Raw genomic sequence first — 23,290 nt, forward strand, 5'->3', positions numbered from 1 at the left:
CTTACAGCTGTGACAGTCCTTTAGTCTTTCCATTAGACTCCATCCATTGCCATCTCCCATCCTCCCCCTTTCCACTTGTATGCCCGAGGCCGAGTCCAGGGAGGCTGGAATGGAGGCACAGAGGGGTGAGGGGCCACCCACTGGGCGCACCTTGTGCACCCCGGGTGGCGTTCCCACATAGTGATGCCCCTGGTATTCCTTGGTGCCCAGGTGTCTGGCTCTGCTGGCTCTGGGGTCTCAAGTAGCCCAGATGTCTCTCACCTCAGGAAACGTGCATGACCTTAGGGACATTTGAGCATCTTCCAGGGGCCCTCATCTAGTGCCCCCCAAGGGTTCTCCGGAACCAGAGGTGTTTGTTTGTCTTGACCTGAGAAGGCACAATTTCAGCCACACACTCCTACTGGACATTCGCTGAACAGCGAAGTTTGGGTCAGCAAAGTCCTAGTCATTGTGCAACCCTCTTTCTTCCTTGGACACGGCTACAGAAGCCACCAGTGCACCCATGTTTCAAAGTCTCGATCTCAGCTCTGATTCCGTGTCTGTGCAAAGTCAGCCAAGAACCGAGGGCTGGCGAACACGCACCTGTGATCTTCTCCTGTGAGGCGCGGAGTGTCCTCTTAAAAGCACACCTTGCTTTCTTTCCTTCTGTCTCCTCTTAGACATTCTGTGTCAGCGGCCCCTTGGGGTCTGATGTGTGTGGGGGGGGGTCCCACACAGAGAGGACAGAGGAGCTCACGCCACAACAGCACAGTGTGTTAGGGATGAGTTCGGGCAGTAGCAGCCCCTGACTACCAAATCAGGATTTATTTCCAGCACGTCCTAATGACTCATGTGTGTGCCTGTCCCTCCCTGGCTGCGATCAAACGTTCCTGTCCTCTCCTGAGGAGAGTTTGACTTCCCGTGAGGGTTGGCTGTGGTCTCACATTGACTCCCACGAGCCACCGTAGGACCGTTGGTACCGTGTGTGGTTTGTAGGGTGTACGCACACGCCGCTCCCCTCCACGGGGCAGAGGCCCATGTGCAGGTGGATGTGCTCCTGGGGCTGGGAAGGCGCTGGGGCTTCTGCAGGCCCCACAGCGGGTGCTGAGCCCGGAGAGCTTTCTGGCCCTCCCGCCTCCCTGTTTAGCCCTCCTTTCCCCAGTGCCGTCCTCCTGACTTTGAGCAAGTCTCTGACCCTGTGCTTCCCTCCCTGTCCCCAGAGCCCACGGTGGTTTTTGCCAAGGAGCAGGCGGCACGCAGTCAGGTGCAGGCCGAGGCAGGGGCCATCGCCACGCTGAGCTGCGAGGTGGCCCAGGCCCAGACGCAGGTGACGTGGTACAAGGACGGCAAGAAGCTGAGTGGGAGCTCGAAAGTGCGCGTGGAGGCCACGGGCTGCACCCGGCGGCTGGTGCTGCCACAGGCAGGGAAGGCAGATGGCGGGGAGTACAGCTGCGAGGCTGGGGGCCAGAGGGTCACCTTCAGCCTGGATGTCACAGGTTGGTGCCAGCCTAGAGAGAGCAGACAAGTGTCTGTCCAATCAAGGGATGGGCATTGTCCTAAAAGGCTTAAGCCTGGTGTGGGGACATGGTTGCCCCTGTACTGGGTTCCATTGACATAGCCCCTTCTAGGGCTCTACTTTGTACTAAGCTGTTGGGTCTGAGGATGATGTCGTAGACCCTACTCCAGCATATTTTGGGTATCCTTTGCCTCATGTTTCTGCTCTGTTTGCTGTATTCCTACCTTCCTCAGCATGGAACCTGTCCTGGAGGCTTCTGTGGACTGCTTCAAGGCTGAGGTCTATGAAAATGCCCATTCTCTGTCTGTGGCCTGGAGCAGGCAGTTTTCCGGGTTTATGTCCACTTGAGCAGTTTTGGAGCCCAGCCTTGCCCTGGGGAACCTTACTAGAGGGGCCTATGGCTTTGGATGTCTTTGTCCTCAGTGGAGCTTGGATCCTTGTCTCTGTGGTCTTGGGGTTCTCTTTCCAGCTTTTTCTAAATCTTCCCAGCTGGTGTTCAGATGCTCAAACTTGGCCAGTCCTAGTCCTTGGTGTGCTGCCTGTTCCTTACACACCCCCAGCTGATGACAGCACCACTGGCTTTCAGAGTCTTGCTTTAGGCATCTGTCCTGAGCTGGCTGACACTGCCCCATCTCCAGCTTTTGCCTTTGCCCACCAGTTCCCCATTGCACAGGAAGCATGGTTTTTAGATGCTCACCTGGATCATCTTTCACAGGGACCCACCCTCTTGGTCCCCCTTCTGGTGCTTTCACCCTCTCCCTTTCTGCTATGCATCCCCTTCCCCCACTGTGCTTAGCTGCCTGAAGCACTCAAGTCTGTTTCATACCTCTCAGCCTTTGTCCCCAGGGTCCTGAACCCAAGCTGCCCTCTCCAGCTCCTTTCCTTGCTCTGCTCCCTGCTGTCCTTCTGGAATGTCAGTTCAGTCACCAGGCTGGCCCCACTCTCCCTGCAGTATCTGTGGGTGGGCCCATGCAGCCCTGGAGGGCAGGCATCCTGGCCTCTAGATTCTTGGTTGGACAGAGCTTATGGGCCCCAGGCCTGTGGTTTCCTGCAGCTAGCTCCTCCTGGCCACTTCTTATGGCCCCTGGGAGCCTGATGGTGGCCATCATGTGGCGTGGGGCCCTGCTGCGTTCATCTTTGGGCCTGTTCAGTGGAAGCAGCAGCCAAGGGCTGGACAAGCAGATCATTGAGGAGCAGTTGGAGCTTGGGGCAGCTCCATTTTAGGTCTTCACTCTATGGCCTGAGGGCAGCAGGGCCCAGGTCAGAGATGCAGGGTCCCCCCTTGAGCTGACTGAGCCTCCTTTCCTTGCCCCCTGTGCCCCAGAGCCAGAGCCTGAGCCCCCAGCCCTGGAGAGACCAGGCCGCAGGGAGCTTCTGGTGGTCAGGGAACACGAGGATATCATTCTGACTGCCACACTGGCCACACCCTCTGTGGCTGTGGTGACTTGGCTCAAGGACGGCGTAGAGATTCGGCGCAGCAAGCGGCATGAGATGGCCAGCCTGGGAGACACACACACCCTGACCCTGCGCAGCGCACAGACTCTGGACAGCGCGATCTACAGCTGCCGCGTGGGAGCCGAGGGGCAGGACTTCCCAGTGCAGGTGGAAGGTCAGCGGTCCTCTGAGAACCTGCATCTGCTGGGGTTTCATGGGAGGGCGTGCAGGCAGTGTCCAGAGCGGATCCGGGTGAGGGTCAGGGCGAACGACACCAAAGCGCAGAGATCTTCCCCACGGCCCGAGCCCCTCCCGGCTGACGTCGTTCGCCTTCCACAGAGGTGGCCGCCAAGTTCTGCCGGCCCCTGGAGCCCGTGAGCGGGGAGCTGGGTGGCACAGCAACGCTGACCTGCGAGCTGAGACCGGAGCAGGCTGAGGTGCTGTGGCGCTGCGGAAGCACACAGCTCCGGTCGGGCAAGCGCTTCCAGATGTCAGCCGCGGGGACCGTGCGCTCGCTCACCCTGTCTGCCCTCAGGGCAGAGGATGCGGGCGAATACGTGTGCGAGAGCCGTGACGACCGCACCAGCACCCAGCTCACAGTCCGAGGTAAGCAGCCGCAGGGCGCTCGGAGGCTGGGGCGGGTAGCTCGGCTTCCCAGGCGGCTTCACGGAGGAGGCGCCCTTCCGCGGTGTCTTCCGGTGGGGCTTCACCCCTCCTGCCCACCTCTCAAACCGAGCTCCTGCCCATAGTACCCCGGGAGGTCAAGTTCACGTCCGGGCTGAGCGCTGTGGTCGCAGAGGAGGGCCGAGAGGCCACCTTCCAGTGTGTGGTGACCCCCAGCGATGCAGCCGTCACGTGGTTCCGAGACGGCGCCCAGCTGCAGCCCAGCGAGAAGTTTCTCATATCGCAGAGCAGCACCAGCCACAGCTTGACCATCTCCGGTCTGGACCTGGAGGACGCAGGCGAGATCACCGCGGAGGCTGAGGGTGTCACATCCTCGGCTGTCCTCCGGGTCCGAGGTGCGTGCGTGTGTGTGTGTGTGTGTGTGTGTGTGTGTGTGTGTGTGTGTTGGTGGGGGCGAGGGTGTCAGGGAGTTTGGGCACCTCCTGGGTGAGCTGGTTCCTGGCCGGCACCTTGCTGCTCGCTGGCATCCAGGTCCTCTGGCTGATCTCAGGGGACACGGGGTTTCCTGGCTGCAAAGAGAAGACTGGGGTGGCACTGAAGGGTTGGACACCTCTGAAGGGTAGAAAATAAACTGCTGCAAAGTGTACCTGGTCTGAGAGTGGGGTCCCACACTGAGCCCCATAGGTGGTGGTGTGGGGGGAGTGTAATTGGCAGACAGTGCAAGCAGAGACAGGAGATAAGGATGCACTTTGCTTGCTGAAGCCAGATTGTGCTGAGCCAGGTGTCACCTGAGGGTGAGTGGGACCCATTGCAGGTTTTCGAATAAGAGTAATGTAGTAATATAAGAGTAATGCACTTTCTGGGGAGGTCCTGGCGCAGCCTGGGACTGGGAGGTGCACTCTAGCATGTTTCTCTTCCTTCCTGTACGCACTCCCAGGGCCTTAGTGGAGTGGAGGTGCTGACACTGAGGGCCTGGGGTCTCAGAGTCTACCTGTCTCACCAGCTCCCTCTGTCCTGAGGCTGCTGGACACCGGCCACATTTAGGAGCTCCAGGCACTGGGGCATGGCAGGGTTGTTCAGAGGAGGAGAGCAGAAGGTGTGAGTGGGTTAGGGAGGGAGAAGCCTCCTTAGTCTCCATTTCCTCCCATAAAAGCATACCTGTGCAAATGTGCAGCTGGGCCCTGAGTATGGCTAAAGCCTCGTCTGGCTTGCAGTCAGAGTGTGGTAGGGCCCCACTCTGCCTGCTGGGAGTTGGGGTGAACAGGGACCCTCTGCACCTGGCTTCCCTGAGTGGCAGTGGCTGTGTGACTGCCCTTTCCCTGGTCATAGAGGCTCCTGTGCTGTTCAAGAAGAAGCTGGAGCCACAGACAGTGGAGGAGTGGGGTTCTGTGACCATGGTGGTGGAGCTGACCAGGCCTTGGCCGGAGGTCAAGTGGACACGCAATGCCATGGTCCTGGCCCCAGGCAAGAAGGTGGAGATCCACACGGAGGGCACGAGTCACTCCCTGGTCCTCCACAGCGTGGGATTTGCTGACCGTGGCTTCTATGGCTGTGAGACGCCAGATGACAAGACACAGGCTAAGCTCACAGTGGAAAGTGAGCTGCAGGGCAGCTGGGCCTGGGGGTCAGCACCCAGGATGGGGGAGGGAGGGCAGGAGGGTAGGAGAGGAACAGATTTCCCACCGGAGACATTCCCTGGGAAGGGGATGGAAAGGGAGGGTGGGGGTGGACCACCAACTTGGAGGGGCACGCTAAGGGAGGGGCTGCAAGGATGGTGGGGAGGTTGGCCTTCCATGGAAAGCAATTATCCTCCTGTGGTGGGTGGAAGTGGGCCTTTACCTCTAGGGCAACATGCTGAGTTGAGGCCCCTGGGGAGGTCAGAAGGAGGGCCTGGTGCAGCAGCACACCAGTCCCATGTTTGCCCTGCAGTGCGCCAGGTCCGGCTTCTGAGGGACCTGCAAGCAGTGGAGGTACAGGAGCAGGGCTCAGCCATCATGGAGGTGGAGCTGTCGCATGCCAATGTGGAGGGCAGCTGGACGCGTGATGGCCTTCGGCTGCAGCCAGGGCCCTTGTGCCACCTGGCAGTGCAAGGCCCCATCCATACACTCACACTGTCTGACCTGCGGCCACAAGATGGTGGTCTCATCGCCTTCAAAGCTGAGGGCGTGCACACATCTGCTCGACTTGTGGTAACTGGTGCGTGGGGAGCAGGGAGGGACCCACTTGAGAGCACGCTATCCCTGTCCCCAAGGTGGCCCAGGAGGCAGGTGGGGACAGGGAGATGGAATCCTGGGGGTGAGGGGGGCATTCGTTCCTAGAACCAGCTGAGTGATTTGGTCCAGCTCAGCCCCCTCCCCCCCTGCCCAGGGCACCTCCAGGACCTGCCTCTTATCTCCTCCTCCTGCCTCCCCAGAGCTGCCTGTGAGGTTCAGCCGCCCACTGAAAGATGTGGTAGCCACAGAAAAGGACAAAGTGACCCTGGAGTGTGAGCTGTCCCGTCCCAATGTGGATGTGCGCTGGCTGAAGGTACCTTTGTCTGTGGACCCTTCTACTCCATCCCACTCCTCCCCATGGGTGGGCAGGAGTAGGACCGTTGGGTGGGAATCCCCAGTGCCTGACCTGGCCTTGTACCCTACAGGACGGTGTGGAGCTGCAGGTTGGCAAGACAGTGGGCATGGCAGCCCAGGGCACCTGCCGGACCCTCATCATTTACCAGTGTGCCTTTGGGGACCAGGGCGTGTATGTGTGTGATGCCCACGAGGCTCAGACCTTGGCCTCTCTGAAGGTTCGAGGTGAGGGCTAGGCAGAGTGGGAGAACAGGGCTAGGTGTAAAGACCTCCTGGTCCCCTGTGTCCTCCATCAAGGTACTTGCCCTCTGGTCCGGACCCCCTCCGATACTCAGCAAACTGGGGATGGGGGTGGGGGTGGGCAGCTCTGTGTCTCAGAGTGTGGCAGAGTCTCCCTCCATCCCTCAGGCCGCAACGTCCAGATCCTGAGGCCCTTGGAGGATGTGGAGGTGACAGAGAAGGAGAGTGCCACCTTCTCCTGTGAAGTCTCCCATGACGAGGTGCCAACCCAGTGGTTCTGGGAGGGCAGTAAGCTTCGGCCCAGTGACAACGTGCGCATCCGCCAGGAAGGTGTGAGGGCAGTGAGTGGCTGCGGGAGGGCCTCTCCCTCTCCCTCTCCCCTAGGCTCCTTCCCTGGTGCTGAGTGGTCTGTGTCCCCAGGGAGGACATACACACTCATCTACCGGAGGGTCCTAGTGGAAGACACAGGAGAAATCCGATTTGTGGCCGAAAATGCAGAATCTCGAGCCCAGCTCCGAGTGAGAGGTGAGGGGCCTCAGGGAAGGGCATGGACTGGACACCAAATGAGAACATGCATGTGCTGAGCCAGTTGTTCCAATGTTTGCCTGGCAGGACTGGTGACCCAGGAGGAGGGAAAGAGGGTGTTGCCTCTACTGCAGGAAAACAGGGCTCTGGGGAGGCAGCCCTCCTTTGTTTAAAGTGAGGGTACTAGCAACTTCCTCCTCCTGAGACTGCAGCAGGTGCTGGAAAGCAGGGGTGCCAGGCTGATGGCCTTGATGACAGGAGAGAGTGGAGACCAGGCACGAGGGAGGAGGGGGCCTGAGGACAGACAAGGGGACCACCCGGGATGTAGTGATGCGCAGGCCAGGGCAGAGCAGATGTGGGGGCAGAAAGGGGGTGCAGCAAGGGGCACAAGGGGTGAAGGTGCATGGGCATGCCTACCTTCTTTGTGGTCAATGGTACAGAGGGTCTCAGCCCCGAGTATGACACTTGGCTTAACCTGGCTAGATGGGGGCTGCACAGACAGAGCGCCCAGTCCCAGGGCATTGAGGTGGCCGAATGCCCACCCTGACCCTTCCCGGCCTCACCCACAGAGCTGCCAGTGTCCATCCTGCGCCCACTGAGGGACAAGATTGCCATGGAGAAGCACCGCGGTGTGCTCGAGTGCCAGATGTCACGGGCCAGCGCCCAGGTGCGGTGGTTCAAGGGTGGCGTGGAACTGTGGCCGGGACCCAAGTACGAGATGGTCAGTGATGGCCTCTACCGCAAGCTGGTCATCAATGAGGTGCAGCCTGAGGATGAGGACACTTATACATGTGATGCTGGTGATGTGAAGACCAGTGCCCAGTTCTTTGTGGAAGGTGAGGCAGGGCCCGGGAGTGGGGCAACAGCTGTCTCCTGTGCCTGGGAATGGGCCAGGGCCCTGTCATTGGCCCTGATACTTGCAGGCAGCCAGGTCGACTGGGGAACATTGGGGCAGGAGGTGGGGGATGGTGAGAACAGGGAGTGTGGGGGGAGAGTTTATCCCCAGGAAGGAATAAGCATGGGGGCACAGCAGTCCTCCTGCAGAACTGCGTGGTTACCCTTCCCTCTCCCACAGAGCAATCCATCACCATTGTGCGGGGCCTGCAGGACTTGACGGTGATGGAGCCCGCCCCTGCCTGGTTCGAGTGCGAGACCTCTATCCCGTCTGTTCGGCCGCCTAAGTGGCTGCTGGGGAAGACAGTGCTGCAGGCTGGGGCGAATGTGGGCATGGAGCAGGAAGGCACAGTGCACCGGCTGACGCTGCAGCGCACCTGCTCTACCATGACCGGGCCAGTGCACTTCACCATCGGCAAGTCTCGCTCCACCGCCCACCTGGTCGTCTCAGGTGAGCCGTGAGGCCCATGAATGGAAGGATGGGCTCCCGCAGATGAGGTGCTGGACGAGGGTAGCTGATCACGGTTTCTGGGGCTCTCTTCCCTCCCCGGCCCAGCCCGCCCCACAGTGCTGTGCTCTCTCCTCCTGCTCAGACATCCCTGTGGTGCTTACGCGGCCGCTAGAGCCTAAGACTGGACGCGAGCTGCAGTCGGTGGTCCTGTCCTGTGACTTCAAGCCTCCCCCCAAGGCCGTGCAGTGGTACAAGGAGGACACACCCCTGGTGCCGTCTGACAAGTTCAAAATGAGTCTGGAGGGTCATATGGCAGAGCTGCGCATCCTGCGGCTCACGCCTGCCGATGCTGGCGTCTACCGGTGCCAGGCTGGCAACACACAGAGCAGCACCCAAATCACCGTGGAAGGTGCGTGGCAGGGGTACAGGGCCACCTGGAGAGCCCTGGGGCAAGTGGTGGTGGGGTGAGCTGAGCCTTCCTGTGTGCTCTTGGCAGCACGGGAGGTGATAGTGATACAGCCGCTGCAGGACATAGAGGCCACAGAGGAGGGTCGTGCCTGCTTCTCATTGGAGCTTTCCCACGAGGACGAAGAGGTGGAGTGGTCGCTCAATGGGACGCCCCTCTACAACGACAGCTTCCACGAAATCACCCACAAGGGCCACCGTCACACACTGGTGCTGAAACGGGTCAGGCGGTCCGACGCGGGCATGGTGTGCGCCTCTTCCCCCAAGGTGACGGCCTCTGCTCACCTGAAGGTCAGAGGTGAGGGTCCCTATGGGATCTGTTGGGTTCCCCCAGGGGTCCCCATTGGCGGAGGTGGGGGCTCCTTCGCTCACCTGGTCACACCCTGACCTACAGTGAAGCCGGTGGTGTTCCTGAAGGCGCTGGACGATGTGTCTGCGGAGGAGCGGGGATCTCTGGCCCTGCAGTGCGAGGTCTCCGACCCCCACGCCTGCGTGGTGTGGCGCAAGGACGGTGTAGAGCTGGGCCCCAGCGACAAGTATGACTTTCTGCAATCGGCGGGCACACATGGTCTAGTGGTGCACGACCTGAGTAAGGACGACGCGGGCCTGTACACCTGCCACCTAGGCACTGAGGAGACCCGGGCGCGGGTCAGCGTGCAGGGTGCGTGGGGGCATGGCCGGGCTCTGCCACGGGGTACCACCTCCTGAGGCCCCGCCCATTCCTAAACCAGGGCTGCTTGGGCTGCTCCCGTGAGCTAGGAGAGGTCAGGCAGGCTCTGGGAAGAGTGGGCTTGTTGCAGTCTTTAGGAGGCCCAGGTGCAGCAGGCAGGTTGGTGGGAAGACGTTAACGGAGTGAAGCATGGGAGACTGGGCAGGCCCTGCCTGATGCAGTCACACAGTACTCAGGTTCCAACAGGGCCTGGAGCCATCCACTGTGCACCAGGGGATGAGTATGAGCAGGCATGAGGCCCATCAAGGGAGCCTCTTGGAGGTGGGGAGGGAGACACCCGGGAAGGACTCCCAGGCCACGGCCACAGCCTGGGTCTTGTTCCCCAACCAGGTGGTTGCTATCTTGTCACACTATCTATGCATGGCAGGCCCGTTCTCTATGAACCCATGGTGGGTCCCTGATGTCTAGTGGGTTTGAGATGAGACAGGAAAGGTGGGGGGTGTAGTGAGTTTATCCCACAGCTAGATGGCCCCTTCACTCGAGGTGGCTGTCCTTTCTCTTCCAGAGCATGTGAACTAGTGAAAACCCCCGATGCTTTTTTCTCTGCCCATTGTTCTGTAGCAGAGAGGAAGGCAGCCACTCTAGTTGGTACTCACAGCTCTTGGTCATCCAAACATCAGGGTGTGGCCAGCTGGAGGCCAAGGGGGCGTTTGCTGGGGGGCTGGGGAGGGCAAGTATTTGAGCTTCTGTAGCACTTTGGGGCTCAATGGTGTTGGTATTGAGAGGCAGGCATCCGGGGCCCAGCCAGTGTGACGGCTGCCTTCTGTGGTTCACAGACTTGCACGTAGGTATCACCAAGAGGCTGAAGACAGTGGAGGTGCTAGAAGGTGAGGGCTGCAGCTTTGAGTGCATCTTGTCCCATGAGGACACAGGCGATACTGCCATGTGGATGGTCGGCGGAAAGACAGTGGGTGCCTCTGGCCGCTTCCAGGCTACGCGCCAGGGCAGAAAGTTCACCCTGGCTGTGCAAGAGGCAGTGCTGGGTGACACCGGGGAGGTGGTCTTCTCCGTGCGGGGCCTCACCTCCAGGGCCTCACTCATCGTCAAAGGTGAGCACCATGGCCCCGGGGCAGACAGGGCATCTCTGTGTGCTGAGCTTGGGTTCTCCCCACGCAGCCTGCAGCAGGTTCTCGGGCTGGGCAGCCTGCCAGGGGTTGTCTCTGGGGACTGTCTCCCTCAGCCACTGGTAGGGACCCAGAGGCTCCTGTTGGGATGCTGGCAGCTTCTAGTCATCCAGGGACTCAGGGTTTCTTGTCTCCCATCTGTGGTCCAACTACCATGGTAGCTCCAGGGCACGTGGTCACCAAACCAGTGAAATCACTGAGTACATGCTCCCAGCATAAACACTGGTGCAGATCAGTGAAGCTTGGTTCACAGCTGGCACCAGCCACTGCCACACTCTGAGTCATGGGCTCTGAATGGTGCTGAAAGCATCTGTGCTCTCACAGCTCCCACTCGAAGCCTCTTCACTTGTGACAGTGGGGGCCCTGGCATTCCAAGACTCTGTGGCTCCTGGGTCTGAGGTCCTAGAGTTTCAGGATGTATGTCTCCAGAGCCTGAAGGTTTCCAAGGCTAACTCTGCTATTGTCTCCGGCATGGCCATGGCTGTGCTTCATAGGCTGCCTCTGTCCCCTTCAGAAAGGCCGGTGGACATAACAAAACCTCTGGAGGACCAGCGAGCCATGCCAGGGGAGGATGCGATACTGAGTTGTGAGCTGTCACGGGCAGGTGCCCCGGTGCGCTGGCGAAAGGAAGGGAAAGCCATTCACAAGAGTCAGAAGTATGACCTGCTCAGTGAGGGTACACGGGCTGTGCTGGTGGTCCGCACAGCCTCAATCAAGGATTCTGGAGAGTACACATGTGAGACAGAGGTTTCTAAGAGCACGGCTAGCCTCCGAGTGGAAGGTAACCCCACAAGAGACTCTGAAGCAGCCCCCATGGCCTCTCTCCCTCAGCATGGCATGGGTCCACTCCCTCAGGGCCTCTGCTGTGCTGTCCCAGATGGAAAGGGATGGAGTCCAGAGGGAGGGGCCTCCACTCGGTTCCTGAGGTTGCGTGGGCAGGCTGGGTGGCGAACTGCTCATGTCCCAAGGGGCAGAGTGGGGTTTCAGGCTTCACCCTCACCCATTCTTATATCTTCCACCAGAAATGGCAAACTGGTTCACAGAGGAGCTGGTGGATCTGCGGGTGGAGGAGAAAAGCACGGCTGTGTTCACCTGCAGGACAGCACGCCCTGCAGCCGCAGTGACCTGGCACAAGGGTCTCTCCGAGCTGCATGCCTCAGAGAAGCATGCACCCAGCCAGGAGGGTGTGACTTTGAGGCTCACCATCAGTGCCCTGGAGAAGGCAGACAACGACACCTACACTTGTGACATAGGCCAGGCAAAGTCCCAGGCACGGCTCCTGGTGCAAGGTGAGGGCGGCACGTTGCACAGATTTCATGGCCTGTGATGTGACCTGTGTAAGTTTTGTTTAAAGCAGACTCAGGGGCCCTGAACAAGCCCAGCCTTGGTTTCCCCATCTCTTGGAGGGGTCGCCTTGGGTGGTCTTGTCTCTGTGGCCTTCCCACTTGGACCTCATGTGAATGAATCAGCAACCTCCATTTATTACTGCATGTGTTTCTGGAGCCCTTCCTATGTGCTGGTGTGTGCCTGAGCCCGCTTGCATGTGCTCTGCGTGTATTTGCATGCAGATGTACCACCTCTGCACATGAAGGTCTCCAGGTTTGAATAGCAGTTTGTGTCTGGCAGACAGGGTGAGGCTCATCATTGTCTCCATCTCACAGATAAGGAACTGGGGCTCTACATGGTTTAGAGGTCAGCCCCAGGCTGTTGGGCATGTTAGCATCTGGCAGGGTTGAGCCTGGCCTTCCTGACCCCAGTGCCAGCATCCAGAGTGAAATCAGCTGGAGGCCCCTCCTGGGGTCTCTCTGTAGATCAGAATAACAAGGCCTCGCTCTGGGTTTTTCTCTGCTTTCCAGTGAAAACCTGGTGAGTCCATCGAGCTCAGAGCAAACATTTAGTTAGTGCAGCAGAAGCTCTGCTGGCTAATAAAGTGGATACTTAACCAGGAAGTCAATTAATGCAGTGCTACATGGTAACCAAACATGCTCTTTATACAACTTACAGCACACACCTGTGAGCCTGTCTGGCCAGCACCTTTACTCTGTGTGTCAGTCCTTGCATCAGAATTTCTTGTCTCTGACCAGTCAACTCATGATGCACTGTCTGTGCTTTCTGGTGTCTGGCGTCCAGTGTCCAGTGCCCAGTGTCTGCCATCTGGTGTCCATTGCCTGATATCCAGTGTCTGGTGTTCAATGTCTGGCATCTACTGCCCAGCTTAAAGCAGCCTCAAGACACCTGTAACTGCAGAGAAATCTGTTGCACACCTATTTCTGCAATTCACTTTTTCTAAATGTCCCTGACCTAAGTTGGCAGAAAAATTTTTGTTAGCAATTCATGTTGTCAAACTTCCAAAGCACTGGATTTAAATTTTAATATAGTCATAATTTTTTTCACACTGTGATATCTTTTGTTAATACAACATTTGGTTTTGTTCCAAGATTCTGGGGACAGGGGCACTGGCATGGACAGACTGGAAGCACAGCTTGTGGAGGGGCCATTGTGGGTCATTCTTTATGCTCCACAAAAGGACCGAGCAGGGCTGGGGCTCCTCCAGGGACCTAAAACAAATACTTTGTCAGTCAGCTCTGACTCTCTTACTGTTTCCTTAGTTTTGTCATCCTGAACCTGTTACAGTCACCAGCTTACTCTGGCCCTGAGCCCACACCAGGTCTAGGGGAACGTCCCGTTTCTCTCAGTGTGGTCCTAATGTACCCACCCTGCCCGCCAGGTCAGAGAGTGCTCATCGTGGAGGAGCTTGGGGATGCTGAAGTGCAGGAGGGCTCCTCAGCCACCTTCAACTGCCGCATCTCCCCTGCTGACTATGGGCCTGTCCACTGGTTCCTGGACAAGACACCCCTACATGCCAATGAGCTCAATGAGATTGAGGCCCAGTCAGGCGGCTGCCATGTGCTCACCTTGCGGCAGCTTGCACTCAAGGACTCGGGCACTGTCCACTTCGAAGCAGGCGACCAGCGGTCCTCAGCCACACTACGGGTCACAGGTGGGCTGTGTGCCTAGTGCTGTGGTGGGGACCAGTCCATGTGGCTCCGGACACAGTGTGATCCTGGGGCTCACAGAGAAGGTGCTGTGGGCTGGGCCTTGGATCCCAGGGTGGACTTGGGCAGCTGGGTGTGGTGGTTTCAGGATGACTCGTTGCACAGGGTATACAGACGTGATTCCATGGTCAGCATGGCATAGGTCTGGCCATGCCCCTGTGGTGTGGAAAGTCACTCAGAGCCTGCCTCGTCTGTGTCCCCAGCCTGAGGTGGACAGATGGACACTGACCTAGGGTGTCACCTGGGCTGCAGTGACACCTGGAGCTTCTTCTGCAGAGCCCACAAGTGCCCTGTCCTCCCCTCTTTGTCCCCAGAGAAGCCAAGTGTCTTCTCCCAGGAGCTTAAGGATGCCACAGTCATGGAGGGGGAGGATCTGACCCTGGTCTGTGAGACTACTGTCCTGGACAGCCCCGTGCACTGGACCAAGGATGGGCAAGCCCTGCGGGCATCGGCCCGGTGCCAGTTGAGCCGCGAGGGCCACCGTGCCCAGCTGGTCATCACTGACACCACCCTGCAGGACAGCGGGCGCTACAAGTGTGAAGCTGGGGGTGCCTGGAGCAGCTCCATCGTCAGGGTCCACGGTGAGCCCCCAGCAGCACTGGTTGCCCATGTTTTTTTTCTTGCTCAGGGATGGGGAGGCTCCGGACCCCATCCAGCTCCCTCTCTCTTAGCCTTTGCCCTCTTGGTGTCTGTGTGTGTGTGTTGGGCGGGGGTGATTCACCCAGCTCTGTCCATCTGGTCTCTCTGCAGCTCGTCCCTGTCACTGCTGCTTCCTGTATCTGGGTCTCTGCTGCTGAGAGACCCCCCCCTTGCTCTCTGTTGGTCTCCTGACTGGCATTCTCCTTTGTACTTGATTCCTGACTTTGTCTTGTGTTCTAACATCTCTGTGTCTCCTTCCTGCTGGCTTGGCCCATCTCCATCAGCCTCTGTCAGCCTGAGCTGAGTAACAAATACCACAGACAGGGCAGCTCAAACACCAGACATTTATTTCTCCCCAACCCTCAGAGGCTGGAAGTCTGGGTTCCAGGTGGGGACAGGGCTGGTTCTCCTGTAACCTCTCTCCTTGGTGTGTAGACAGCTGTCTCCTCCCTGTGTCCTCGCATGGTTGTCCCTCTGTGTGCATCTGTGTCCTGGTCTCCTATTCTTATAAAGATACCAGTCACTTGATCTGGACCCACCCTAGTGATCTCATTTCACATTTCTCGCGTCTTTAAAGGACCCGTTTCCTAATATAGCCCCATCTGAGGTCCTCGGGTTGGGGCTTCAATATGTGAAGGGGGTCACACTACAGCTCATGACACTCTACCCTTCTTTGTTCATCTGTTTGCCCCCCCCCCCTTCTGGAGGGGCAGAGGTCTCAGGTCACTGTCACCAGCCCCTGATGTAGAAGGGATGAGGCAGGCCTGCCTGCAGAGTGCACTGGTGCCTCCAGCCCTCCTCAGCTGTAGGAGAGCCCCAGGAGGATGCAAGGGTAGGACAAGCTGAGCTTGTGCCTTCCGCAGCACGGCCGGTGCGGTTCCAAGAGGGGCTGAAGGACATGGAGGTGCTGGAGGGCGGGGCAGCCACACTGTGCTGTAAGCTATCATCTGTGGCTGTACCCGTGGAGTGGCGCCGAGAGGATGAGGTTCTGCGGCCAGGAGACAAGTACAGCATGCGGCAGAGGGGCCCCACACTGGAGCTGGTGGTCCAGGACCTGCAGCCCCATGACAGCGGGCAGTACTCCTGTCACTTTGGGGACCAGATAACCTCAGCCACACTTACTGTGAAGGGTAAGATGGCCCTGCCCTGCCTGAGCAGCCCTGTGGATCCCTTTTCATCCCCTGTAGGAGGATGAGAATGACATGCCCTGTTTCTGACCTTTCACAGCCTCGCCTGCTGAGTTCATAGGAAGAATGAGAAGCAAGGAGGCCACAGAAGGATCCAGGGCCATGCTGCGCTGCGAGCTGAGCAAGGCAGCCCCCGTGGAGTGGAGGAAGGGGCCCGAAACCCTTAGAGCTGGGGACAGAGTCAGCCTGAGGCAGGATGGGGCTGTGTGTGAGCTGGAGATCCGGGACCTGACCCTGACTGATACTGGGGAGTACTCATGCATGTGCGGGGAGGAGAAGATGTCGGCCACGCTTACCGTCAGGGGTAAAGACCGTGTGTGGCTGTGTGGAGCAGTGGCTCTGTGTCTGAGGGCTTGGGCAGGTCCCCTTGCTGTGCCCATCTGCCACTCCCCATGTCTCCTGCTCTCCTGAAGCACGCATCTCAGCATGTGGCTGTGAGTTCTTATCAGATAAAGAGCAGAGAATGAGGGCCTCCTCTCTTACATGGGGAGAAGAGGAGGATAGCCACACAGCACAGATGGTGGAATAGAGTCCTCTTGAGGGGGCCATGCTAGCAAGGATTAAGGAGTAGATCCAAGTGTGTCCCTTGAGGTAGGAATGTCAGGAGGTATAATTGAGGGAGGGAGCCAAGCATATGTGACTGGCCATGAGAGAGCCATGTAGGTGATCTGGGGTCCACTGTGTAGAATCGGTGCCAGGGGAGGTGAGGTGGGTATAGAGCATGAGGTGGTGACATCAGTATGAAGGGTGAGGTGGAGGTGAGGTGAGAGTGAAAGGTGAGCAGGAGGTGAGGTGGGTGTGGGAGGTGCGGAGGAGGTGTGGAGGTGAGCAGGTGAGGTCTGAGAATATGGAGAGGCAGGGAGGTCTGGGTTGAAGAGCACAGCCCTAGGCAGGAGGGATGGCTGGTGTTCAAGCCTGGGTTGGGGGTCTGTGACTGGTGTCTGGCTGGTGGGCTGGTGAGTGTCCACACAGGGGTGCAAGTCCATGTACTGCATCTGTGGGTGTGGTGGCTCTTGGCTTCAACAGTAGGAGGCTCGTTAAGGTGTGGCTGGGTTGTGTGGAGTTGACTCAGGATGACAGCCCAGGCTGGGGGTTGGGGTAGGGGATCACTCAGCTGGAGTAGGTTGGCTGTCCCAGGGCTTTTGGGCTGACTGGGCCACACCCATTATGGGGTGGGTGATAGGCAGTTTGGGCACTACTGCAGGGGGCAGATGGGTGTCCCCTCACATCAAAGCAACTTCTGTGTGGGGTGACCTGCCTGGTGTTCCTGGGACCCCACCTTCAGAAGGTGCCTGTTTGCCACCTTGGTGTATGTGGCCTGTTCCTTGTCTGCAAACTGCAGCATGCAATGCTCTTGTGTCCATCTCACCCTCCCCAGTTCTGACTCCCCCATTCACAAAAGTCCTGAGGCCTGAGAGGGCCATGGCGAGTGCCATGTCCACACTGCACTGTGGGCTGAGCAAGGTTCCCCCATGGAGGGCAGAAGGGGACTGAGACCCTCTGAGATGGAGAGGCAGGACTGGGCCTGGCCATGGGGAGGTGTGGCTGGCAGCTGGGCAATGGGTCAGGTCCCTGTTCAGAGACTCTGGTCCTCAGGGGTCCTCATGAAGTCCTGACCACTTCCTGAAGGGGAAACAGATGGACAGGAGGGTCCAAGGAGCAACATGGACAAAGGAGCACAGGCACAGGGGCGAGCCTTAGAAGGAGCAGAGGGCAGACTGCCTCTGCAGGTGTGCAGGGCCTTCATGTCTGAGGCCCTGGCCAGACCTACTCATAAGACAAGGTGGGCAGTGAAGAAGAGGATTTGGGAGGCTGGGTAGGGCTGTCATGTACACAAATGTTCAGAGCTTTGGGGAGAAGCCACCACCATGACTCCCAGAGCTGTGTGGACAGAGCACAGCATTTCCAGCAGGGATAAAGCAGGCCCTTATGCTGATCAGATCTGCCAGGAGACCAAAGGGCATGGGCTCAGAGGGCTGTTGCTCAGCCAATAGCCAAGGAGTGCAGGACCTTAAGTGACAAGCTAGAGGTGGCTCAAGAGAGCTGCTTCTAGAAGTATGGGCATCCCAAGGACATTTGTACAAGGGTGACAAGCCTGGAGGAGGGTGCTAACCTACCCTCCTGTCCAGTGTGTCCCCTTCTCTGGTCTGTCCAGGTTGGTCCTGGTGAGTCTGGAACTCTGGCCCCACAAACTGAGGGAGAAGACAATCAGTGAGCACTGAAGCAAACCCGTGGGAAAAGTTTTGGCAGCCTTTTCATGTCTCCTTCCTCCAGCCACACCAGTCAGGGTCACAGATTGCTAAGAAATAGGGAGGCACTGAGGGGCCATGGCCATGGCTTTTTAGGTGAGCAGTCTGCCATGTGGAGTGAGGAAAGGGTCCTGAGCACTTGAATTTGGCATCAGATAGAGTATAAGGCAGAAAGGGCAACAGAAGATCCTGGGATACATCCTTCTGGCCACTGTACCTGTCCATATGTCCATGGCAATATGTCCTTTCCTTGTGTCTATCCTGGTCAGATGTACTGTATGAGGATTCCAGGCCCTTCATCTCCTCACAGGCAGCCACCGGGTTTGGCACGACTCCCCACCGTTGTGTCCATGTTCTCGTTCCTCCTTGCTCCAGAGTGTGTTTCATTGTCAGGTGCTTATGTCCGGCCCCTAACGCCAATTTCTCCAGAGCATCTCCCAGCTCCCTCACTCCGTCCAGGCATCCTGATGACAATGTCCAGTGCTTCATGTCCTCTGTTCTTCTTCTTCCATTTGCCTGTGTCATATTCTGTGCATTTGTTCACCAGTTCAGGCCATGCCCTACTGCAGTTTGTGTGGTCCTTGTGGGTGTCTTTGTCCTGGGAGCAGAGTCCCCCAGAGAGTCTGAAGTACTTTGTGTCATTTACCTTCTCACCAGCCCTGCCTGCGAAATTCACAAAGGGTCTGAGGAAGGAAGAGGTCACAGAAGGGGCCATAGCCACGCTGCGCTGCGAGCTGAGCAAGGTGGCCCCCGTGGAGTGGAGGAAGGGGCCCCAGACCCTCAGAGCTGGGGACAGAGTCAGCCTGAGGCAGGATGGGGCTGTGTGTGAGCTGGAGATCCGGGACCTGACCCTGACTGATACTGGGGAGTACTCATGCGTGTGCGGGCAGGAGAGGACGTCGGCCACACTCACTGTCAGGGGTAAAAAACTGCATGAGGCTTCATGGGGACTCATTTGGGCACTGTCCTTCCTTCCCTGTCTCTTGCACACATACTGTGTGCTCAATGGCACTCAGCTCTTCCCTGCCCTTATTCATTTCCCTCTGCCCCTGTCTGCTTTCTGTTACTGGGTAGTCCCAGATCTGGTGTCTAGGTACCGATCTAAATCACCTCCTTTGACCAGTCTCATGTAAGGCTGGAATGCCATTGTGTCCCCTGTCTTTCTTAATGAACTTATATTTTCCTCTTTCTCCCTAACCTCTAGTCAGGATATGAGGGTTGGCCCTGCCTTAGGGGTCTGAGGGGATACCTGGCCCTGATGACCTGGTGGGACCCAGCTCTGCCCATGGACATTTGGGTGGCAGCTTCATGATAGTTGGGTGCAGCTTCATGATAATGTAGCTTCATGGTTATATCCAGAGTTCCTCTTAAAGCTCCCACCATAGACTCTCTTTCCCCTTGAGGGGGACCCAGGCCCACCATGCCCAAACCTTCCCCAGTCTCCTGGGACCTGTGGCAATGGGTCCTTTGGGTGGCTAGGTAGCTGGGGTGAAGCTGAGAGCCAGGCCCTAGGTTCTCAGCAGGGCTAACTGGGTGTGGGGAGCTCTGTCTCCTGGCTGGGTCTCTGGACTCACCTTGTGACCTCTCTGTCTGCCCACCCTGCAGCCCTGCAGCTGGTATTCAGAGAGCCCTTGAGGAGCCTGCAGGCTGAAGAAGGTGCCTGGGTCAGCCTGCAGTGTGAGCTGTGGGAGCCCAGTGCTGTGGTCTGGAGCAAGGGTGGCTTGGAGCTGCAGGCCAATGAGCACCTGGAGCCACGGCAGCAGGGTTGCTTGGTGCAGCTGGTGCTGCGAGACCTGTGCAGAGAGGATGCGGGCGAGTACACCTGCACCTGTGGCTCCCAGGCCACCAGCGCCACCCTCACTGTCACAGGTGAGCCCCAAGGTGGGCTCTGCCCTCAGCACAGGCCCCACCTGCTTTGGGGGTTCCCTCTAGGCTAGAGTCCCACCTAGGGAGTTCCATCTGGGGGAACCCTGGCTCTTGCAAGGCTGGTGGGCAGACCTGACCTGAGGTTCTGTTGACCTTATGTCCCCCTCCCCACAGCTGCACCTGTGCGGTTCCTCCAGGAGCTGCAGGCCCAGGAGGTAGATGAGGGTGGTCTGGCACGCCTGCACTGTGAGCTGAGCCGGGCTGGTGCCAGTGTGGAGTGGCGCAAGGGCATGCTACAACTCTTTCCCTGCACCAAGTATCAGATGGTGCAGGAGGGTGTGGTTGTGGAGCTGTTGGTGCATGGTGTGGAGCAGGAGGACAGCGGCTACTATACCTGTGACACAGGCCATGCTCAGAGCACCGCCAGACTATCAGTCCGAGGTGAGCTGTCCCTGGTGTCTGCCTCCCCCAAGCCCCTCAGGCCCTGTGGAGAGGAGTGGGGGTGCCTTGCTCAGCACCTCTAAGTACTCCTTCTGGCCCCTCAGCCCCCAGGCCCATGTTCCAGACTGAGCTGCAGGGCACAGAGCAGGAGGTGGGCAGCTTGGCCCGGCTGTGCTGCCAGCTGAGCCAGGTGGAGCCTGGGTCCCCTGTGCAGTGGCTCAAGGAGGGTGTGGAGCTGCACGCAGGCCCCAAGTATGAGATGCATCACCAAGGGGTTGTGTGTGAGCTGCTGATCCACGGGCTCGAGGCCAAGGACTCTGGCGAGTACATCTGCATGGTGGGTGGCCAGAAAACCATGGCCTCTGTCAAGGTCAAAGGTGAGCCCTCCTCTGAAAGCTGGCCTTTGACCCCCTCTTACCAAGTGCTGTTCTGGGGTGGCTCTCAGGCCCCTGAGGTTATAAGCTCTTCATTTCTGCACCACTCCCCTATTGACAGTGGGAAAACTAAGGCTGCGGCCCCTGGACATTGCCCTTCCCCCTGCCCCCAGCAAGCAGGTGGGACAGCCTGACCTGAGCTGCCCCTTCTGGGCCTGTGTGTCTGAGGGTTTTGCCTCCCTGATGTCCCAGCCAAGGCAGGGCTGGCCACAGGGTAGGGATGGACAGAGGCAGCTCACCACCCTGCAACCCCTTGCCTACTTTCTCCTAACAGAAGTACCCTCAGTCCATCTTTGCCCCCAGGGGTCTGTGTTTATAGCATATGGGCTGACAAATATTATGTGAGGCAATAGAGGCCATGGCAGGAGGAATGTGAGAATATCCAAGAAGGCTACCTGGAGGAGGGAGAGTGGGAGGTTGGCTGGGGTGCTCAGACCTGGTTGGTAAAAGGTCCTGCTCACCCGCACCCCAGAGTCCAAGATAACCATCCTGTGGGGCCTGGTTACCACTGAGGTACAGGCCATAAGGGATGTGGGGTTCAGCTGCAAGGTGTCGAGGATGGAGGCCACGGGTGTCCAGTGGCATTTCCAGGACTTGCTGCTGCAGAGCAACAAGGTGACAGAGGTGGCCATGTGGGGCAATCACACCCACATGCTGAGGCTGAAGGGCATGACACCTGAAGATGCAGGCAGTCCCTTCATGTGGGCCTCCACAGGTCCTGAGCCCAGCTCACTGTCTGAGGTGGTGGGTGAGGGCGGCTGCCCCTCTCACCTCACTCAGAGCCAGAATGTCCAAGCCCTGCTCAGGGACAGAAGTAGACTACAAGCATCCCTGTTTTGGGGTTGGGAACTAGCCCCACACATGGATGGGGTCCTGGGGGAAGTCTCCAGGACTGGGAGGTGCTCCTGACGATGGGGCATCCCCAGTGCTGAGGTTGATGCCACACCTCCCCTGGTGCAGCCCCCGAGGTGACCATTCTGGAGCCCCTGCAGGACGTGCAGCTCAGCGAAGGCCAGGATGCCCACTTCCAATGCCACCTGTCCAGGGCCCCTAGCCAGGAGGCCTGCTGGGCCCTGGATGGGGTGCCCCTACAGGCCAACGAAATGAATGACATTACAGTGGAGCAAGGCACATTCCACTCGCTCACTCTCCACAAGGTGGGACCCTGGGGCCTGCCTCCGGCCACATGCTCCCAGGAGCACGGGAGGGGACAGTTCCAACTCTAGCTGGATTGCCCCAGGGACTTTCTAGAAAAGATAGTCCAAGTGGGCTGCCAGGCTGAGACCCTATCTCTCCTCCCACAGGTGACCCTCGAGGATGCTGGAACCATTAGTTTCCAAGTGGGCTCATGTAGCTCAGAGGCCCAGCTGAAGGTCACAGGTGGGCAGTCCCCTCCCATGCCTGGCAAGGTGATGTCTCCATATTCCTCCCTATTTGAAGAGCTGTTGGGGGTGGTGAGGTCAGAAACTCGTCTTCTAGCAGTGATCTTGCCTTGGGGTGCACTTGGGGTGCAATTTTCCAACCCCTGACTGATAAAGCCATGAACTGGATTGCCCACTGAGGTGGGCTGGTGGAGATCAGCTCAAGAGATTCTGGTGTGCATGTGGTGTCCTTGTGTGGGGTTAGTGCTGTCTGCAGGGGGGAGATGGGAATCCGGGCCATGGGAGGAGGAGACTGGGTCCTGAGGAGGAAGCCCTCTGTATGGCTACCCTCTGTATGGCTAATCCTATGACATAGGTCATCTTAACACACATATGTACACTTAACAGGCTCCCATGTGATGGTGTAATAGTATAGTGTACTTGGCCTCAGGCATGCAAACAGGATTTCAGGGACCTTCAACTTGGGTTATACCTTGTCTGCAGAGTTGGTCATTCCTGAGTGTCTCTCCCTTACTGTCCTACTCCTGATCCTCACACTGATCTCACCTGTCTAACCAACTGTTTGCTATCCATCCACCATCCATCCATCATCAACCCACTTACCATCCATCCATTCATCTACTATCCATCATCCAGTCATCTAATATGTAACATCCATTCACCATCCACCCATCTATCCACCCATCCACCATCAATCCATTTTTTATCTTTCCACTAACCATCATCCTTCATTATTGATCCATTAATCTATCTACCATCAACTCATCCATCTATCATCTATTCATGGAACATCTACCATCCATTCACCATCCATCCATCCATCCTATCATTAGTCATCTATCTATCCATCCATCCACCATCCATTTGTTCATCAATCCAACTACCCATTCATTCATTCACTTATCCAGTATACATTTACCCAACCATCCACTTGTTAACCTATCCATCCATCCACCGTCCATCCATCCACCCATCCATCCATCCACCCATCCACCATTCACCATCCACCATTATTCATCTATTCATTCATCCATCCATCTATCCACCAATATCCATCCATCCACCATCCATTCATTCATTAATCAATCCATCCATTCAGCCATTTATCCATCCATTTATCTATCACCCATTTACCCAGCCATTAATCTATACACTCATCCATCCATCTACCCATCCATTCACCATCTACCATCCATTGAACAAAACCTCTAAGCCTCTACTTTTGTCTTAAGTCTCAGACCTGGAGAGGAGCCAGGTGCAGCTCTGCTGTCAGGGAGTCCCCAGTCCACAGGGGTAATTGGACATTGGAGACAAAACACGTCCTGGGTCTTCAGTAGTGGACAGACAAAGCCAGCTCTGTGGTCTCTGGGTCTGGGAAAAGCCTCAAGCTGAGTGGTGGGAAAGGGACAGTGTCCTAGGTGTCCTGATCAGGCCAGACCAGGAAAGCCTTTGTGTGTTCATCAGGGTGAGTGTCTCTGAGGGGGACA

At 57.8% G+C, this 23,290-nt stretch overlaps 1 protein-coding gene across 5 annotated transcripts in view; it reads left to right on the plus strand.

The window, feature by feature from the left end:
• OBSCN (obscurin, cytoskeletal calmodulin and titin-interacting RhoGEF) overlaps nucleotides 1–23,290 on the plus strand; it is a 104,792-nt gene that overhangs the window by 26,840 nt on the left and 54,662 nt on the right. For all 5 annotated transcript variants that reach the window (XM_071219246.1, XM_071219247.1, XM_071219248.1 and 2 more), the window contains exons 21-48: nucleotides 1,200–1,475; nucleotides 2,820–3,104; nucleotides 3,269–3,535; nucleotides 3,679–3,948; nucleotides 4,883–5,149; nucleotides 5,483–5,749; nucleotides 5,967–6,079; nucleotides 6,192–6,345; nucleotides 6,529–6,690; nucleotides 6,781–6,885; nucleotides 7,455–7,721; nucleotides 7,961–8,230; nucleotides 8,373–8,639; nucleotides 8,727–8,993; nucleotides 9,090–9,356; nucleotides 10,202–10,474; nucleotides 11,064–11,330; nucleotides 11,572–11,838; nucleotides 13,278–13,550; nucleotides 13,920–14,186; nucleotides 15,108–15,374; nucleotides 15,472–15,735; nucleotides 18,338–18,601; nucleotides 19,286–19,549; nucleotides 19,721–19,987; nucleotides 20,092–20,364; nucleotides 21,382–21,578; nucleotides 21,726–21,801. In XM_071219246.1, the coding sequence (XP_071075347.1) occupies nucleotides 1,200–1,475; nucleotides 2,820–3,104; nucleotides 3,269–3,535; nucleotides 3,679–3,948; nucleotides 4,883–5,149; nucleotides 5,483–5,749; nucleotides 5,967–6,079; nucleotides 6,192–6,345; nucleotides 6,529–6,690; nucleotides 6,781–6,885; nucleotides 7,455–7,721; nucleotides 7,961–8,230; nucleotides 8,373–8,639; nucleotides 8,727–8,993; nucleotides 9,090–9,356; nucleotides 10,202–10,474; nucleotides 11,064–11,330; nucleotides 11,572–11,838; nucleotides 13,278–13,550; nucleotides 13,920–14,186; nucleotides 15,108–15,374; nucleotides 15,472–15,735; nucleotides 18,338–18,601; nucleotides 19,286–19,549; nucleotides 19,721–19,987; nucleotides 20,092–20,364; nucleotides 21,382–21,578; nucleotides 21,726–21,801 (6,723 nt within the window). The remainder of the gene's footprint in view (nucleotides 1–1,199; nucleotides 1,476–2,819; nucleotides 3,105–3,268; nucleotides 3,536–3,678; nucleotides 3,949–4,882; nucleotides 5,150–5,482; nucleotides 5,750–5,966; nucleotides 6,080–6,191; nucleotides 6,346–6,528; nucleotides 6,691–6,780; nucleotides 6,886–7,454; nucleotides 7,722–7,960; nucleotides 8,231–8,372; nucleotides 8,640–8,726; nucleotides 8,994–9,089; nucleotides 9,357–10,201; nucleotides 10,475–11,063; nucleotides 11,331–11,571; nucleotides 11,839–13,277; nucleotides 13,551–13,919; nucleotides 14,187–15,107; nucleotides 15,375–15,471; nucleotides 15,736–18,337; nucleotides 18,602–19,285; nucleotides 19,550–19,720; nucleotides 19,988–20,091; nucleotides 20,365–21,381; nucleotides 21,579–21,725; nucleotides 21,802–23,290) is intronic.

The sequence above is a fragment of the Desmodus rotundus genome, chromosome 9 (assembly GCF_022682495.2).
Source record: "Desmodus rotundus isolate HL8 chromosome 9, HLdesRot8A.1, whole genome shotgun sequence".
NCBI classification, from domain to species: Eukaryota; Metazoa; Chordata; class Mammalia; order Chiroptera; family Phyllostomidae; genus Desmodus; species Desmodus rotundus.